We start from the raw sequence: 18,207 nt of genomic DNA on the forward strand, positions 1-18,207 counted from the left end.
CAGGCTCCAACTCAGCAAACTTCAAAGTGGCCAAAAACACTGATGAATTTCGATCATTGTAACCTCTCATTTGGTTTTGTCCCGGACCACAATAACAAGGGTCGTCCCATTCCGACTCAGTTTTCTCTCGCAAGGGCTTAGTAGGAGGCGGCGGGGTAGTGACCGCAGAGTTATTGCAAAACTTCCTACAGTACCCCACCTTCTCCAAGAGCCTTCTGAGGGCCTTCTTGTCTGTCGGGGTTGAGAGGTCAGCGATAGCCTGCACTGTAGCTTGCATCGCTGCCAGCTGCCCCTGTGTCACCACAATACCCAGGTAAGTGACCCTCGTGTGGCCGAATTCATTTTCTTCAAGGTTCCACTATCAAGCTGGCTCAGACAGCCGTATTAAATTGCCAATACACACCTCTGGGTTCATCAGCCCTTTAGTCACTGAATTACTCATTATATATAGTTGTTGTTTGCTAGGCTGACCTATTGTAACAGACATCACCCAACGTCCCAGTTCTTTGCATTGCCTCGGAACAATCAAGCACACGGGTGCGAGTCGTTTAATTACTTCTGCTAAAGATTCGCTTTGTTCGGGGATTAAGGGAGAGACCTTATCAGTAGACCTGGCCAAAACAATAGCCTTCTCCCATCTGATCGATCCCATACTAATCTTTTCAAAATGGTTTTTTTTCTTATCAGGGGGACCCTAGCTTCATTGATTTCCACACTAACACCGACTAGGTTTGTTAGCATATCAAAAGCCGGTGACCGTCTCAGTTCGCGTCGGTCATGATCAATAACATTCTTCCCCCTGGGCAGCCGGTAAATCTCTTTCATGATTCCACCAACTGTTTCCTCCAGCACCGCAAAATGTCTACCGGGGGATACCTCGTCGGCCATGTTAAGAACCTCATCCCCATAACTCTTTTGCACCACCCCCCACTCCTCATTTGCGGGTACAGTACTTGATTTCCCTTTTCTCCTTAGCACTTCCTCCTCCACACAATAGCCTACTAGTTCCCTTGTTAAAGCTGTGTCAGAGAGAGCTGTCTCTGCCAAAACCATCAGCCCCTCGTCTCGCTCCTGCGTCTGCACAAATTCTTTCCTGGCTACTGCTACGTCTGTCCCAGCTCCCTTACTACCTCTTGTCTCACTACACTCCTTTTCATTTTCTACCCCCGTCTCGTACAAGACTGGTAGAAACGTTCCAGCTAAATTTACCACCGCAGCTAAATTCACTACCGCAGTCCCGTGATGAACCTGTGAGTCCATGGGCGGGGCCTCACTGCTGGCAGGCTGACCTGTCAATCTCACGATTGGGAACACGATTCCCCCGGCGATGTCATTACCGAGCAAGACTGCCACGCCTTTCATCGGTAATTCGGACCTCACCCCGATCGTGACTAGTCCGGAGATCAGGTTGCTTTGTAAGTGTATCTGGTGCAAAGGGACTGACTCTGTCCCTTCTCCAACACCTTTGACCTCTACCTCCCCAGTCTGGGTCTCTGAGCTAAACTCTAATACACTCTTCAGTATTAGTGACTGACACGCTCCCGTGTCTCTCCAGATCCTCACTGGAACTGGTTTTAACCCCTCTTTCACTGACACCAATCCGGCCGAGATAAACCTCTCGCGCCCTTCCTGGACTTTGGCAGACCTGCCCTTCCCTAGCGGTTCACTTAACAGCTCGATACAGCCATTCAAAATCGCTGTTTTTCTTTTTACCGTCTCCTTCTTTGGGGCAAAGCACCTGGACGCAAAGTGTCCGACTTTCCCGCAATTATAACAGACGATCCCAGGAGACTTCCTACCAGACTGCTCCCGGTCTACCTTATCCTTTTCACTAGTCCCCGGCTTACTTTCTGACTTTTCCGGCGGACTCTCCCTGCCGTCCTGACTACCCTTCTGGTAGCCCTTACTCGGGGCAAACTTCATTTTATGCGTCAACGCATACTCATCCGCTAACTTAGCAGTTGCGGCTAACGTGGCTGCCTCTTTCTCATCGAGGTAGGGTCTCATACCCTCAGGGACACAACCTTTAAACTGCTCAATCAGGATCAGCTGCAGCAGTCTGTCATAATCCCCCTCTACCCCCTTCGAGGCGCACCAATGCTCACAATATGTCTGCATCTCACCGGCAAACTCTAAATATGTGCGGTCCCACTGCTTCCTCGCATTCCGGAACCTCTGCCGGTATGCCTCCGGGACCAACTCATAAATCCTGAGGATGGCCTCTTTTACCACCTCATACCTCTGGGCATCTTCCGCGGACAAAGCGGAGTAAGCTTCTTGGGCTTTCCCTTTCAGTACACTCTGAAGTAACACAGCCCACTTATCTCTCGGCCATTCCTGACTTATAGCCACTTTTTCGAAATGGAGAAAGTACCGATCCACGTCGGTATCGTCAAATGGGGGAACCAGCCTAACCTCCTGGGTCGCCCGGAACCCTCCACCTTGGTTCGGCACGAGCCCCTGCTCGGCCCTTAACCTTAACTTCTCCAATTCGAATTCCCTTTCCCTCTGTTTCTCCTCTCTCTCCAACTGTCTGTCTCTCTCTTTCTCTTCTCTCTCCAACTGTCTCTCTCTCTCTTTCTCTTCTCTCTCCAACAGTCTCTCTCTCTCTTGGCTTTCTACTTCTCTCTCCTTCTCTTCTCGCTCCAACTGTCGTACCCGGAACTCGTGCTCGAGTCTCAGTTTTTCAAGCTGCACCTGTACCGCGTCTCCAGCAGGTTTTTCAATAGACACCACCCGCAGCTCGCCTTGGGGAAACACACCCTTAGATACACAGTGCTCTACGATAGCTCTGTGTATCTCCTCTCTCCTCATTGTTGACTTCACCTTAGCAAGATTCAACCGTTTGGCCACAGCTACCAATTCCGATTTCCTGGCATCCTCTAATGCCTCCAAGGTCGGCGCCTTTATAAATTCCTCAGCCTCCATTTCTGCTGTTTGTCTTTTCTTTCTTTCGGGAATTTTAACCCAATCAATTTACTCCGTCCCAAATTTAGCGTTCAAAATCGCGGACGAGAACACCACTTATGTTATGTACCCCGTAACTGGGTTGCCAAACCAGCAGAAATGGATCACTCAGTTGGAGTCTGGATTAATAGAACTAAGAAAGTTTTATTAAAGAAACAAGCATCCACTCACAGACCGGCGATATGGCTCACAAGCAGCTTTCGGGCAGGTCCTTGGTGATGTCACCTGAGGTCACCGACTGTGACCCCTCCTCCAGATGCGGTCGATCCTCTGCAGTGAACCCGGCACCCAAATGAGGGTGGACACACACCGGGTTCCCGCTGATCGTACCTTTCCACCCTGTGCGTTTAAGGTCCGGTACTTCCCACCGACTCGTGAGAGGTGCACCGCTTCCAGGGTCTCGTTACCTCGGGTGTCATGTGTCCTGCCTTAGCGAACCTGTCCCTTTTTATCCCCCTGCTGGGGTATCGCCTGTCCATCACTTCAAACAGTTCAGGGTTCAAAGGGGGAGCCGCTCCAGACAGCTCTCTCTCCCGTCCCTTCATTACACATCTCCAGATGTTGTTTCATTGTGTTCCTTATCTCTCTCTTGAAGACAGGTGGCAGACCAACTGCTGATCACACAGGACAGCTAACATCTTATCTATGTGTATTCTCGTCACAGAATAAGAGCCAGAGCTTTAAGAAGGGAATTCCAGAGCCTCAGCTCTTGACAGCTTGAGTCACAGTCATCTCAAGAGGGGTTAGATTTAAGAATGTGTAGATGAAATTAAGGGTGTCAAGATTTGCTCTGGAGGCACATAGATTCCAAAGGGTTGTATTACTGAAGAATATTACAGAGCTGGAATGGTCAAGGTCAAGAAGGGATTTGAAAATAAAGATGAAGTTGTTTATTTGTTATTTAATGATATATGGTTTTTGAAAATTGTGTTCTAAAGCTATTCCATATTAAAACTGTTGAGTGTGAATGTGTAAAGTAGCAAATACAAAATGAGAGAAACAAGTTTGTTGGATTATGCTGATTGTTGTGTGGACCCTTCCACATGTCCTAAATTCTACTTGCCTTTGCCTCCCATTCCTCTGTCACCCACTACTTTTAAGAAATAATAATTTACAAAGTAGCAATATCTAAAGTGAGAAATGCAGAAGCCAGCCATTTTGTGCTTTTATCTATATTAGGATTTTTAAAATGTTAAGCATGTTTCGGGCATAATTTGAGAACAAATATAGGTTATTGTTGGATGTTTAAAAATATAGTCAAGGAAAATCATTTCAAAGTCAAAATATGCCATACTTCATTAAGTTACTTCTAGTAATGTTTTACTTTAATAATAAGAACAAAAATATGGGCAAAGGACAATTCAGTAGCAGTATGTCACTGGCAATTTTATAACTGTGCTCCCAGCTTCTGAAATAGCTTCAGGGCCAATAACATTATGTGTATTTCATTAACATCTTTCAAATATAATTTGCATTTACTTTTTGTTATTTTAACAGGTAGAATATGTTTTCATGAAATTAAGAGCTTACTATAAAAGGACTTGTAGGAAATAACCGCTCATGAACTAATTAAATCATTCTAATTTTGTAATGACTATTATAAATTTGTTTTCTTTCTCCTAGCTCCTCTTGCTTATGAGCCCTTCTCTACCCTTGCAATGATTTATGAAGATCAAGGAGACATGGAGAAATCATTGCAATTTGGATTAATTGCAGCTCATTTAAATCCCAGTGATCCAGAGGAGTGGGTGAAATTGGCTGAAATGTCTCTTGAGCAAGACAATATCAAACAGGCTATTTTCTGTTATTCTAAAGGTATAGTTAAATTAATCTCTTAAATGGAAATTAAAACAATGAAAGGTGATTCAGTGTGAGTTTTGGTCTTGAAATAACAACCTAGTGACTGATAATCTGATTCCTATCTCAGCAAGCAGTGAAGTTGTGTATGTCTAATAATTTATGGGCTAGCATCAAAGAAAAACAACACAATGGTCATCTGATTTTTATAAAAATCCAGCTGGTCAACTAATGTCCTTCAGGAAAAGTGGCTTGTTACCTCTACCCAATCTGACCACCTGTGATTCATAAATAATGTGGTTAACTCTCTAATAGCCTCTGAAGGGACCGAGTAAGCTTCTGTATAGTAGACAAGTCGCAAACAAGACAAAATCTGCAGCTACTGGATATCCAAGCAAAACATGCAAAATGCTGCAGGAATTCAGCAGGCCAGGCAGCACCTATGGAAAAAAGTACAGTCAACGTTTCGGGCCGAAACCTTTTGGCAGGACTGGGGGAGAAGAGATGAGGAGTAGATATAAAAGGTGGGGGAGGGGAGAAAGAAACACAAGATGTTAGGTGAAACCGGGAGGGGGAGGGATGAAGTAAAGAGCTGGGAAGTTGATTGGTGAAAGGGATACAGAAAGAAAAGGGGCAATGACCACCAGAGGTAGCCAATGGGCAGGCAAGGAGATACAGTGAGAGAGGGAAAAGGGGATGGGGAATGGTAGCAGGGGGGCATTACCAGTAGTTTGAGAAATCAATGTTCATGCCATCAGGTTGGAATCTACCCAGATGGAATATAAGGTGGTGTTCCTCCAATCTGAGTGTGGCCTCATCACGACAATACAGGAGGCCATGGATGGGAAGTGGAATTAAAGTGGGTGGCCACAGAGAGATCGCGCTTCTTCTGGCGGGCGGAGTGTAGATGCTCAGCGAAACAGTCTTCCAATCTATGTCAGTTCTCATTGATATACAGGACGCCACACAGGGAGCACTGGACACAGTATGTGACCCCAACAGACTCTCAGCTGAAGTGTCGCCTCACCTGGAAGGACTGTTTGGGGCCCTAACTTTTTTCCTTAGATGCTCCCTGGCCAGCTGAGTTTTGTGCATGTTACTGCATAGTAGACATTATCCGTAGTAATCTGACATATTTTTCGGATATGTTTAAGCTGAATGGATGGACTTCTAAAGTCTTGCTCACCCGTGTGGTGTCTGACTTTGGAATGCTATCCATAAACTAGATGAGAAACAGCTTGACGTGGTTATATCCACAGTTTAACCTCAACATCCCAGATTCTTCTACCACCATCCCTCGGTATATTCTGTTGTGCCGATAGGATACCAGTGTATGAACCAAAATAGGCGATTTGAGTCCTCAAACCAGTTCCATTCCTTAAAGAGATTGGGGTTGATCTGTGACCTAACTACTAAACTGAAAAAATCACTTGAGATTAGGAATTATTTGTACTCTCAGATAGTTATATCTTTAATTAGCCTCAAAATTGACATCAGATTGCTTGAGATCTCATGGCATTCAGGACACGGGATCCACCAGCATTGACAGCTCCATTTTTCAGCTCATAAATCAGCATTCTTCAGAGTTTAGCATCATTCTCCGAGGGAAGGAAGGGAACAGGTTAAACTATGTGTAGAAGATTTTGTTTCTGATGAAACTGTTGCTGAAAGATCAAGCTGATAATGAGACCCTGTTTTCTGTCTTGTCTGTAAATGATTATATTGGCAGGTAACCAGTTCTGCAGTTTTGTCACAAAGTGATCATCTTGCACTGATTATTGTGGTACTACTAAGAGGGACATAACAATACAGATGGTCCAAGATAGGGTATCATTGAGGAAGTGTGAATGAAACAAGAGCAGAATTATGTACACAAATGATACTGCAGATGCTGGGATGCTGGTAATCTTGAGAAACACACAAAGCGGGTCAGCAAGCATCTATAGAGAGAAATAAACAGTCAGTATTTCAAGCCCAGACTCTTCATCATGACTAGAGAAGAAGCCAGAATAAGAAGGTGTGGGGGAGGGGAAGGAATACAAACTGGAAGATGATCGATGAACCAGGTGAGGGATGAACATCGATTTCTCTAACTTGGTAATTTCTCCCTCCCTCCACCTTTTTTTTGCCATTCTCCATTACAGCTTCCCCCTTTCCCCTTCTCAGCTGCCTGTCACCTCCCTCTGGTACCTCTCCTCCTTCCCTTTCTCCAGTGGTCTTCTGTCCTCTCCTATCAGATTCCTTCTTCTGTAGCCCCTTTACCTCTTCCATCCATCACCTCCCAACTTCTTACTTCATGCCCCTCCCCCACCTACCCACCTTCACCCTCATCTGACCTGCTCAGTTCCTCCAGCAGTTTGTGTTCCAGCAGAATTATATACTCTTGCAACAGCTAACTTCCAGGCCCAAAGATTGAAGTCTGTTCCTGGTTCAAATGTAGGTTAACAACGGGTGTGTCTGAAGCAGCAGCAGGTAATAAGCAAACTATAGTACAACTCTAATGAAGCATGTGAAACGGTGGCAATGACACTTAAAATGGAATTAAATAGTATTATAAGGTACAGATTGGAGCATTGCTTAGCAATTATTAGGGAATGGAGATGGAGAAATGCGCAACTATTTGGAGGAGGAACAAGTTCCAAGAATGTCCACAGTCACGTGAAACCCACCAAGCGTCTGCAAGACTCTCAAGTGTTCGCGCTCAAGTGTTTGCAGGCATCTTTGGTGAAAGTGCCAGGAGATTGATTTTACTCAGCTTCCTTTTCTGTCCACACCAATTAAAATACTAATATAAACACATAATATCACTTACAGCTTTTGAAAATGCTTAAGAATTTTAAATTACATCTGCAGTTATTTTCATGCAGTTTTATAAAATTTCCAGCATTAGACACTGCTTTCCTTTAGTAATTCTCTGAACATTGAAGGTAATCATGCTGGACGTGGGATATTTATTACCTAAAGTGCTTAAATCCTGTTTTATGCTTGTGCTAAGACTTTTGCATTTTTCTTGATTATTGTTTTTTGACCGTACTACCATAAATTCAGACCTTTTTCGTCTCTATACTTCCAAATCCTTCGTGCAAAATCTTCAATCGTTTTTCTGACACTGGTTTCAATTGAAAGCTTCACAGTGTTGAGCTCCAAGGTCAATAGCAATCAAACATCCAATACCAGCTCTACTGACTTATTAACTGTGGAAAATCCTGGCCTAGTCATAATTCTGCCTGCATTTCCAGAAACCCGCATTATTGCTGCACAGGACGTCATAAAGAGTGACGGCACAGAAATGAACCTTTCGATCCACAAAATGCATGTCAACATCAGCCTGCATTTACACTAATCCTACATTAAGCCAAGTTTCTTCTTATTCCTCATGCATTCTCATCAGTTTCCCTCAGATTCTACATAATAGGGACAATTTACAGTAATTAATTAATCTACTAAACTGCATATGTTTGGGGTGTGAGAGGAAGTATGAACACTTATAGGAAACTCATGCTTTCATGGGATGAACATGCAAACTCCGCATTGACGGCACCCGAAGGTCAGAATTAAACCAAAGTGCCTGTTGCTGTGAGGTAGAGCTCTTCTGTCGAGCTTGTGTGGCCTTTTCTTAATTCTGCAAACTTGTGCTTGTGAAAATAGATTTGCATGAGAGTCTGGTTGTCGGAGTACATTAAAACATCATAGACTGAGGAGGGGTACTATATTATGTTCTTTGTAGATGTGGTTAAGGTATTTAAGTTTTTGATCAGTGAAATAAATGCATGTGTGTGCATGTATGTGTATGTATATGTGTGTGTGTGTGTGTGTGTATATATATATATATATATATACTTTTTTCAGAAAATATTTCTGAAGCTTTCATGAAATGTCACAATGTTTTGCAATCTGTTTAATTTTTATCTAAATAGTTTATCTAATCAGGTGAAGCTTTCTTCAACATTTGTGTGGAAGAAAATTGCAGTTTTGCCCTACTGGTCACTTTTTAAATATAATCTATTTCTTACGCAAGGTTCTAATTTGTAGTTGTGACATAAGGAATGTCTTAAATAGTAAAAAGCCTAATATACATAACTTATTTGTTCATAACATTTAGCCATAAAGTATGATACAACAAATGTCCGGTACCTTTGGGAGCGCAGCAGCCTTTATGAACAGCTTGGTGAACACAAGCTGGCTATGGATGGATACAGGCGCATCCTTAATATTCTGCCACCTACTGATGGGGAGCACTTCATGCAGCTAGCCAGAGACATGGCAAAGTAAGTTACCACAGTAATGATCCTTTCATTAAGAACACTTATTAATCCACATTTTAGTTTGTTATCAGTAAAACAAAAATTCTGCACATTAAGTTTTCAAATTTACACAAGCTGATTTGGCTATTATACTGAGGAAAAGGATTAAAATGTGACAATCAAATTATTTTTAGACTTGAGTTTTCAGTCTTGTCATAAATAGACTCAAAGTACCTAGCCAAGCTATGGCTAAAGGAGCTGGGATGTTGCATTTCTGATCCAGCTACCAGTGATGCCTGGACAGGAACATTGCTTTGATACTTTACCTAATTATGATTGCTTTGAATCACATTAACCATTCATTTTAAGTTATGTAGTGGTGATGAATAACATCTCATTTTATGTAGGTGAATGTCATGCCTTGAACCAAAATACTTTGTGTTTATCTGCCTACACTAAGTAGAGAGGGTGCTTCACATTTTTTTACTCACTTCCTCAGGGTTGAGGATAATTTGCTTGCACTCCAGGTGTGTGTATTCTAGGGTGGCTCATATGGTTATGTGGGATTTGTAATGACACCGATGGCTAGGTTGTATGGGAAGTGCCTTCCTTCTGCCATTTTTGGTAGATTCTTGATGGCATTGCGAATGCTGCTTTGTCATTTTGATTCTGGTGTCAAGCATGCGAATGTCATCACCTGCCCATAAGAGATGGCAGAGTGTAACTAAGCCATTTACTGAGGATGTTGCTGTGGGAGAGAATGCTGATACTGGTTACTTATTCTGGCAGGGCATTTGAGGCAGCATTGGGGGTACTCTGTTCATGTACAGTGTTGTCTTAAAAGATGTTTTCATCCACATGGAATAATATGAATTTTATTCTATTTCTAGCTAAATCTAGCTTATATTGAATGTAGAGTTTTACTTAGAAATTAGGTATATTGTTTCTAGATAGTGATATGCAGCTATACAGCTTTTGCCCACACAGCCTCTTATGGGATTGGGCTGGACCTTTCCCCAAGGTGCTGCTACTGACCATGTACCTTGCTTTTGTTGATTATTGGACACTCTCTTATGTTGACAGAATTCACTGATTCTTCATTCTCCAAGACGTCCCTTTGATTTTTGAGCAATGTTACGCACGCTAGGTACTCTGCTGACCATTGACATGTATTTTCTTCCCTACTGCCGTGCCACTGGGCACACAGCTGCACTGCACCAGCTCAGTTATTGACTGAGTTTGACTCTGGTTTCTTCAATTGGGTTAGATACTCCGTGTACTGTATATTCTTAATTAACACTGAGCTGCCCAATATTTGCCAGAAAGCAAACTCAAACACAATCTATAACAGGGGTAGGCAACCTTGAGCACAAATGATTTTCTAGCATGCGTTATTCATTAATTTGAGGCAAAACATAACTAGATGCATTTAAATGGATAATTCCCATATTTCAAGTTTTTTATGGCATTTGTCTGGCCCACCGTCCGCTCATTAATACGCGATCCGGCCCACAGAGGCAAAAAGGTTGCCGACCCCTGATCTATAGCATCACTATTTGTTTATATTCTAATAAATATTTCCCAGAGTGCCAGGAACCAGCTTGGAAGCTTTATATTCTGAATGAGGCTGTGATTATGAGATTATTGCACACCTTACTTGAATTGAAACTAGTGGATGAAGGGAGTGTTTAGACTCTGTTGACTTTAAGATCAATCATTTAGAAATAGACATTTCTTCTAACTAAAATAAAATCTGACTTTTTTCAGAAGTTATTATGAAACTAATGATATTACATCAGCTATTGGTGTGATGGAAGAGGCCCTTAGCAAACATCAGAGCCTAGTTTCCGCTGAGGATGTGAACATGGCAGCGGAACTGTACCTCTCGAGCAAACAGTATGATAAAACATTAGAGGTAGGTATGTGTGAGCAATAGGAAAGATGGATGAAGTGGTGCTTTTCCATTGGAATGCATTATTTTCCAGATCAGCAAGTTTGCTCACTTGTAAACTGAGTCAAATTAATCTGTGGGGGGTGTGCTAAGGGATCATGTAATAACGATTCAGTCGGAGTCACTGTTCGAAGTTGAATGCTGTTGCTATGTCAACAATGTTACATCTTTATTAACTTCTATCTTGTTGGCTTGATTATTATTTTTGCATTAAGACTTCCATTGCTTTCCTTGGCATTTTCAGATCTTCTATTTACACCAGCAGCAAAAAAAAAATCACTCATTACTTTTAGCTGTCTTGCATATCCCTGTGTTGCAGACAACTGAATTGAGAAGCTATCCTCAACCACAAATAGTTTATCAAAATCACCTTAAAGGACAAGATTATGTTCTGCAATCATATCATGTGATGCTCTATCCTTTATTTGAAATAACATGCTTCTTAGCTACTACCCAATATTCAATATATATTATTTTGATTTAAAATGGATGCTTAATTTTGAATTATCAGATACTGTATACTATTACTTTTCAATTCTGGTCTGGCTCACATCAGTCTTGGATAACTAAAAATTTTCCCCAGTTCTACCCTGTACTTAAATTTCAAATTATGGCTCATTTTTATTCATATACCACCTTATTTCAGTGGGGTCACTTTTGCTGAACAAAATCGTCTAACCAAAACCTCTGTTTGTCACCTTAAAATTTCTGTATAGATAAATAATTTTAGGATTCTGCTTCATAATGAGATGAGTATTGAAATCGTATCTACTCCGTCATTTTTACAACTTAAATATGTTGGAGGTTGATGTCTCCAGTGTTCTCTTTCAACCTTTTCAAAGCCACCATTCATGAAGCCCATTGGGTCCAGAATTGTAGCTCGAGGGAGCACATTTCATGATTCTACAAATGGTACTTTACCATTTCATAAGATGCTTCTTTTACATAATTATTTATTCAGCAATAGTTCAGTACTTCCATTATGGTACCCCAATTCAAATTCTGTCACCTAAATCTTCTTGAAAGGTTGGTGGTTCCCTACACTTCAACAAATTCATTTCAATATCTTTCGCCCTATTTTTAAGTCTTCTTGGGCCTTGTTGATTTTAATCTTCTCCAGCCATGTTATGTTCCAGCATATATACTCCTAGTTAAGGACATACTCCCTAAAACACAACTACTTCCTGTAACTATTACTTTTTCAACATCCAATTTCCAATTTTTTGTTCACCTTTCATCTGGTATATAGGTACTGATAAGTTCTTGTTTAATAAAAATGTAAGTGGTTTTGAACTTGCAATATTTTGATACAAGCCTGTTTGATTTTTCTTTCTTTCATAGATTATAACTACCTTTACTGAAGTTGTGGTTGAAAAGATTTCTTCAAAACAAGATCATGCAGAGGAAGGTAAAAAATGCTTTTGGGTTTGGGCTACAAGTCATTTTTAGGATTTGTTAATGTTATGGGGCAATTATGTATTTATGGACTGTTTACAATAGTGCTTTAGATATTGGTATTTCACCACTTGGATCTGCTTTTGAACCAGCTCAGTTGATGGGATGAAAGTTTCATATGCCTATGCAACGGTCCTCTATGAAACTAATTCCAACAGACAACTTAATCTGATTGCAAATAGACACCAGCCTATCACTCAAAATTTTCTCTATGTTAGTACAAATTGGTCATCTCCCTCTGAAAGATCATGCAATTTCATGGTGTGTAATATAGAACATATTGTGTTAAGAAATGCTCTTCTGATGTTAGGGTTGATGGATGTTGCTGGTAGAGTAGATGAATCTTTACTCTGTTCCTGATCTGATTATAATTAATGTCAACACGGTGCATCTGAAGTGGAATAATTCCCTCATTTGCTCAACATTAAAATATTGCTTGTAGTTGAATATTTTCTTTTCAATGGTGTAGTTTTCATAAGTGATCCACTGTATATGTTAAAACTGTGATATAGCATATCAGTTCATTATCACTCTACATCTTTCAAATGCGGTGTTCTGCAATATAGGACACTGTTTTTGAACAAGTCTTCCTTATAATAAGTATTCCTAGTAACTACATGTAGATAATTTGTTACTTTTTTGGTAAAGGCACAGTTATTCTGTTCTAATACAGAAGCAATTCTAAGCCATATGGACAGGCTCTGTTCATAATGCTTAAATCAGATATAAAACTCCTATGAATCGAAATCTTTGTTCCAAAGTTATGTTGCACATTTTTTTTAATAGAGGCATATTTTTTTAAAGAATTAAGCAGCAATCTCTATTTGTACAGTATCTTCCAGAAAGAAAAATTCTTAAAAGTGCTCCATACATGAGGGTAAAACGTGAAACAAAGGGAGAGATAAAGGAAGAAACACCAGCAACAGGGGTTTTAAAATAGATGCATTGCGATATGTTGGCCTGTCCATCAGCTGCTGAATCATTTTTGAATGATTTGTTTTGATTGTCTGTAGTGAAAATGCACATTCCTGAAAATACTGCTAGCTGAAGATTAAGAAGTGAATTACTAACAGTAAGCCAAGAATTGATTGGTAGCCTAGGCCTGGGCTGAGTGCATGATGTTCAGGATAGGAATGAGAAGGCAAGGAATGAAAAAAGGGAAGAATTCTAGGTGTAGAAAGGTATTTTACTTTCTTTAAGATTCTGAATACAAACTAAACTACGCTCTGTGCTTTCTCTTATTCTAGAGATTACTTACAACTGTCAGATTCCGGATGGAGTTCCTATAGATATCCAAGTTAAGCTGATGGTGTGCTTGATCCACCTTCATATTCTTCAGCCCCTTGAGGTAAGTTGCAGGGTACTGTGAGTTGTGAATTCAATTATGACCTCACAAGGATCTTAAGCTAAATACACATGCAGTAATTCGATTGAACATTAATAAACTGCTTTGCCATCACTATTTGTGTAGATGATTGTACGCTCTAGTATCAATTGTTTGGCGACAATGAAGTAAAGTAATAAAATAAAAGGAGAGTTAAAGAAAAAGGAAAAAATTACGAAAAATAAAATTATGCTGATTAGTAAGAAAGATACATCACAGTATATTGGTCCACACTTCAAAAGCCGAATCTCAACGAAATGGTGTTTCTAATTTTCCTCAATACAAACTTATATTCTTCATTATGTTGCTGAGAGTTGGTAAAAGATAGCATTTGAATTACTGGTGGTTATTCCAAGAAACCAATCATTTTCAATAAGTACAATATTAACAGTCTGAGAATAAAGTAACAATGTAGGTGTGGGCTGAGTCCACGATGAGAAATAGTTAAGAGAAACAGTTTGATTACATCTTTTGTGTTCTGTTCAAGTGAGGGGCAGCAGTGCCAAGGAAACAATTTTAATGTGTGCAAGTACCTACAGTATATCCAGTGTTGAAGAATTTATCTGTAAGTTAGTAGTGCTCGGAAAATGTTACAGTAATACCTTTGATCATGGTTGTCCTGTTAGATTTCTCATTAACACCAATATGAGGTAGCACTTATATCCAGAGTGATGAAGTGTTTTGAGAGGTTGGTGATGAAGCATATCAACTCCTGCCTGAGAGGTAACTTAGATCCGCTCCAATTTGCCTACCGGCACAACAGGTCCGCAGCAAATGCCACTTCATTGGCTTTTCACTCAACCCTAGAACATTTGGACAGCAAAGGTGCACACATATCAGGATGTTCTTTATTGACTACAGCTCGGCATTCAATACTATCATCCCCACAAAACTGATCAATAAACTTCAAGACGTTGGCCTCAGTACTTCCTTGTGCAATTCAATCCTCGATTTCCTCACTTGCAGACCCTAGTTAGTTCAGATTGGCAACAACATCGCCTCCATAATCTCTTATACACAGGTGTATAACAAGGCTGTGTGCTTAGCTCCCTGCTGTACTCGCTTTACACTTATGACTATGCGGCTAAGCACAGCTCCAATGCCATATTTAAGTTTGCTGACCACACCACTATTGTAGGCCGAAGCAAGAATGCTGATGAATCAGCATATAGGAGGGAGATTGAAAATCTGGCTGAGTGGTGCCACAACAACAACAACCTCTTAGTCAATGTCAGCAAAACCAAAGAGCTGATTATTGACTTGAGGAGGAGGAAACTGGAGGTCCAGGAGGTCCTCATTGGTGGGGAGGATCAGCAACTTTAAATTCCTAGGTGTTATCACTTCAGAGGAATTGCCCTGGCCCAGCATGTAAATGCAATTATGAAGAAAGCACGCACTCTACTTCCTTTGGAGTTTGCGAAGATTCAGCATGACATCTGTAATGTTAACTAACTCCTGTAGATGTGTGGTGGTAAGTATATTGACTGGTTGCATCACAGCCTGGTATGGAAGCTCCAGTGCCCTTGGACGGAAAAGCCTACCTAAAGTAGTCGATGTGGTCCAGTCCATCACGGGTAAAGCCCTCCCTGCCATTGAGCACATCTACATGGAGCACTGTCACAGGAAAGCAGCATCCATCATCAAGGGACCCACCACCCAGTTCATGCTCTCTTGGTGCTGCTGCCATCAGAAAGCAGGAGCCTCAGGAATAACATCACCAGCTTGAGGAACAGTTATTACCCCTCAACCATCGGGCTTCTGAATCAGAGGGGGTAACTTCACTCAACTTCACTCGCCCATCACTGAACTGTTACCACAACCTATGGACTCACGTTCAGGGACTCTTCACCTCATGTTCTTGAAGTTTATTGCTTATTTATATAATTATTATTATTAGTTCTTTTTTTTCTCTTTAATTTTGTATTTGCATAGTTTGTTGCTTTTTTGCACACTGGTTGCCGGGTCTTTCAATGATTCTGTTATGGTTATTGGATTTACTGAGTATGCCCTCAAGAAAGTGAATCTCAGGGTTGTATATGGTGTCAAATATACACATTGATTAATAAAATAACGTTGAACTTTAAATAAGTGGAAGGCTTGTGCTTTATTTTGAACAATTTAACTGCTGTGGATTCAATCAGATGAGTAGATATCACATAAGCTGACTTCAATTTTGATTCTTTAAGCAAATACAGGCTTCCCCCGCCATCCAAAGGTACAGCGTTCCTATGAAACAATTCGTAAGCCGGAATGTCGTAAAGCGAAGAAGCAATTACCATTTATTTATATGGGAAAATTTTGTGAGCATTCGCAGACCCAAAAATAACCTACCAAATTATGCCAAATAACATATAAAACCCAAAGTAACAGTAACATATAGTAAAAGCAGGAATGATATGATAAATACACAGCCTATATAAAGTTGAAATACTTTTCCACAATCATTGCCTGAACTGTTCTCCATAGCGAAAATCTCACGCAAGCCCTCTCGGCAAAAACATGGCACAAGCGCTTTCGGCAGAAAATCTCACGCAAGTGCTCTCGGCAGAAATACTCTCTCCAGTAACCTTTAAGCTGTGAAGCTGCCAAATCATACCAAATAACACATGAAAATACACAGCCGATATAAAGTAGAATTAATGTATGTACAGTGTACTATCACTTACAGGAATTGGGACAGCGCTGAGCACACTGATGATGGTGTGTTAGACTGAATCGTCGGAGTTTGGGTGGTGCAGTGGCCCCCACCCTCAGGGCAGCGACCCGATACCGATCCGCGAAACATGCAGTGGTGCAGCGGTAGACGGGAGGCACACAGCACATCTTTAAGAAAAAAGCCAAAATAAGCAAGCTAGTTAAGTAGGTGCCACCCGGCAGGTAATTAATTAGCATGTTTATTTCGGCTTTTTTCTTAAAGATGTGCTGTGTGCCTCCCGACTACCACAGCGTTCTCCACGAATCATTATCTGTCCGCAGCCTGGGGGTTGGGGTGGTGGGACACTGGGGTGTCATCTCATCGTCGATCAGGGCAGGCAGGTCAACTTCTTCTATCTCTGCCTGCCTCGATGTCGAAGGTCAAGGTTCGTCGTCTGCTGTGGCTGATGTGGAAGGCTTGCTTGACTGCTTGGCCACGCGCATTTTTGATCATACAGTTTTTTGTAAGCACTCAAACCATCCTGCAAATATCCCCTAAACCTATGTACCCTTTCAAAATTAAAGTCCTACTTTATCATTACTCATTCGGGTTCGATTGTTATCCTTTACTCTTCCAATTGCATCAGCTCTTCATCTATCAGTTCTTGGTCATAGGGATGCCAAAACCTCTTCAACATCATCTTAGTTAATTTCCACAAGCCAAACTCACTTTGTCCTTACTTTGTTCACCATGATCGAAACGCTTAATTATATCTAGTTTTATGCTAAGTGTAACACCATTACGAGCTCTTTCAGGCACCTCTTTCGACACCTTAGAACTCATCTTGCAAACGGTTGCTCACAAGCACATGTTTAAGCAATGCCGGCCAGAATGCAGTTCCGAATCCGGGGGAGAGCGGCTGCTCGGGGTGCGCGCTGCTTTTTCCGCGCGCTGCCTGTCTTCGTAACAGTGAAAACACCTTCTGTTAGCGAAAACAGGGAACTAATATAGGTCTTACGTAACAGTGAGGTTTCGTAAAGCGAATGTTCGAAAAACGGGGGACACCTGTAGTAGAATTTTGTTCTGCCTGTTTAAGTGGGGTGAAAGGTAAACTTCTAGCTCCCCCACCCGCTTCTTTTTGTGTGCAGCTTTTATTAAATACCAGGAAATTAAATTCTCCTCAATAAAATGTATTAAGCATGTTTTAATGAATGTGACTCTATTTTCTGGCTGTTAAAGATGACACCAGTTTTAAATCATTTACTATTATTATTATGTGTAAATATGGTTACCTCTTTTATAGATATATAGTGCTAATATTTTTAAATAGAAAATACATTTTATTTATGGAAGGTATTCAAAGATTTGATTGGAAGCTTAAGTATTAGATTTTTAATTAATTCACCTTACTGAAAATAGAATGAACCCAACGTTTTTGCTTTATGTGAAGTTCCAGAAATCAGGGAAACAATACTATGGATACAGGAAATCTGAAGTAAAAAAGGAAATGGAGAATGAGTGAAGTCCATCAATGAAAGCTCATCAACACAAGTTATTAAACCTGTTTCTTTCTCCATGATGTTACCTAATCTGCTGATTATTTCCAATGTCTTCTGTTTTTTCCCCCAGACTAGCCCTTGTTTTAATCTGTAGTTGAGATTAATTTGAAAACCCTTTCAAGATCAACCTTATTATTACAAGCATGCAGTGTGCTTTAAATTTTATAGTGATGCAGTCTACTTTACAATTCAGTGAGGGCAGAATTTCATTGAAG

The 18,207-nt window shown here is 40.9% G+C and overlaps 1 protein-coding gene across 1 annotated transcript in view; it reads left to right on the plus strand.

Moving 5' to 3' along the window:
- gtf3c3 (general transcription factor IIIC, polypeptide 3) overlaps positions 1–18,207 on the plus strand; it is a 52,070-nt gene that overhangs the window by 7,972 nt on the left and 25,891 nt on the right. Inside the window, exons 5-9 of the mRNA XM_072261630.1 lie at positions 4,591–4,782; positions 8,867–9,032; positions 10,776–10,923; positions 12,301–12,367; positions 13,662–13,762. Of these exons, the coding sequence (XP_072117731.1) occupies positions 4,591–4,782; positions 8,867–9,032; positions 10,776–10,923; positions 12,301–12,367; positions 13,662–13,762 (674 nt within the window). The remainder of the gene's footprint in view (positions 1–4,590; positions 4,783–8,866; positions 9,033–10,775; positions 10,924–12,300; positions 12,368–13,661; positions 13,763–18,207) is intronic.

This window comes from Mobula birostris, chromosome 6 (assembly GCF_030028105.1).
Source record: "Mobula birostris isolate sMobBir1 chromosome 6, sMobBir1.hap1, whole genome shotgun sequence".
Classification (NCBI taxonomy): domain Eukaryota; kingdom Metazoa; phylum Chordata; class Chondrichthyes; order Myliobatiformes; family Myliobatidae; genus Mobula; species Mobula birostris.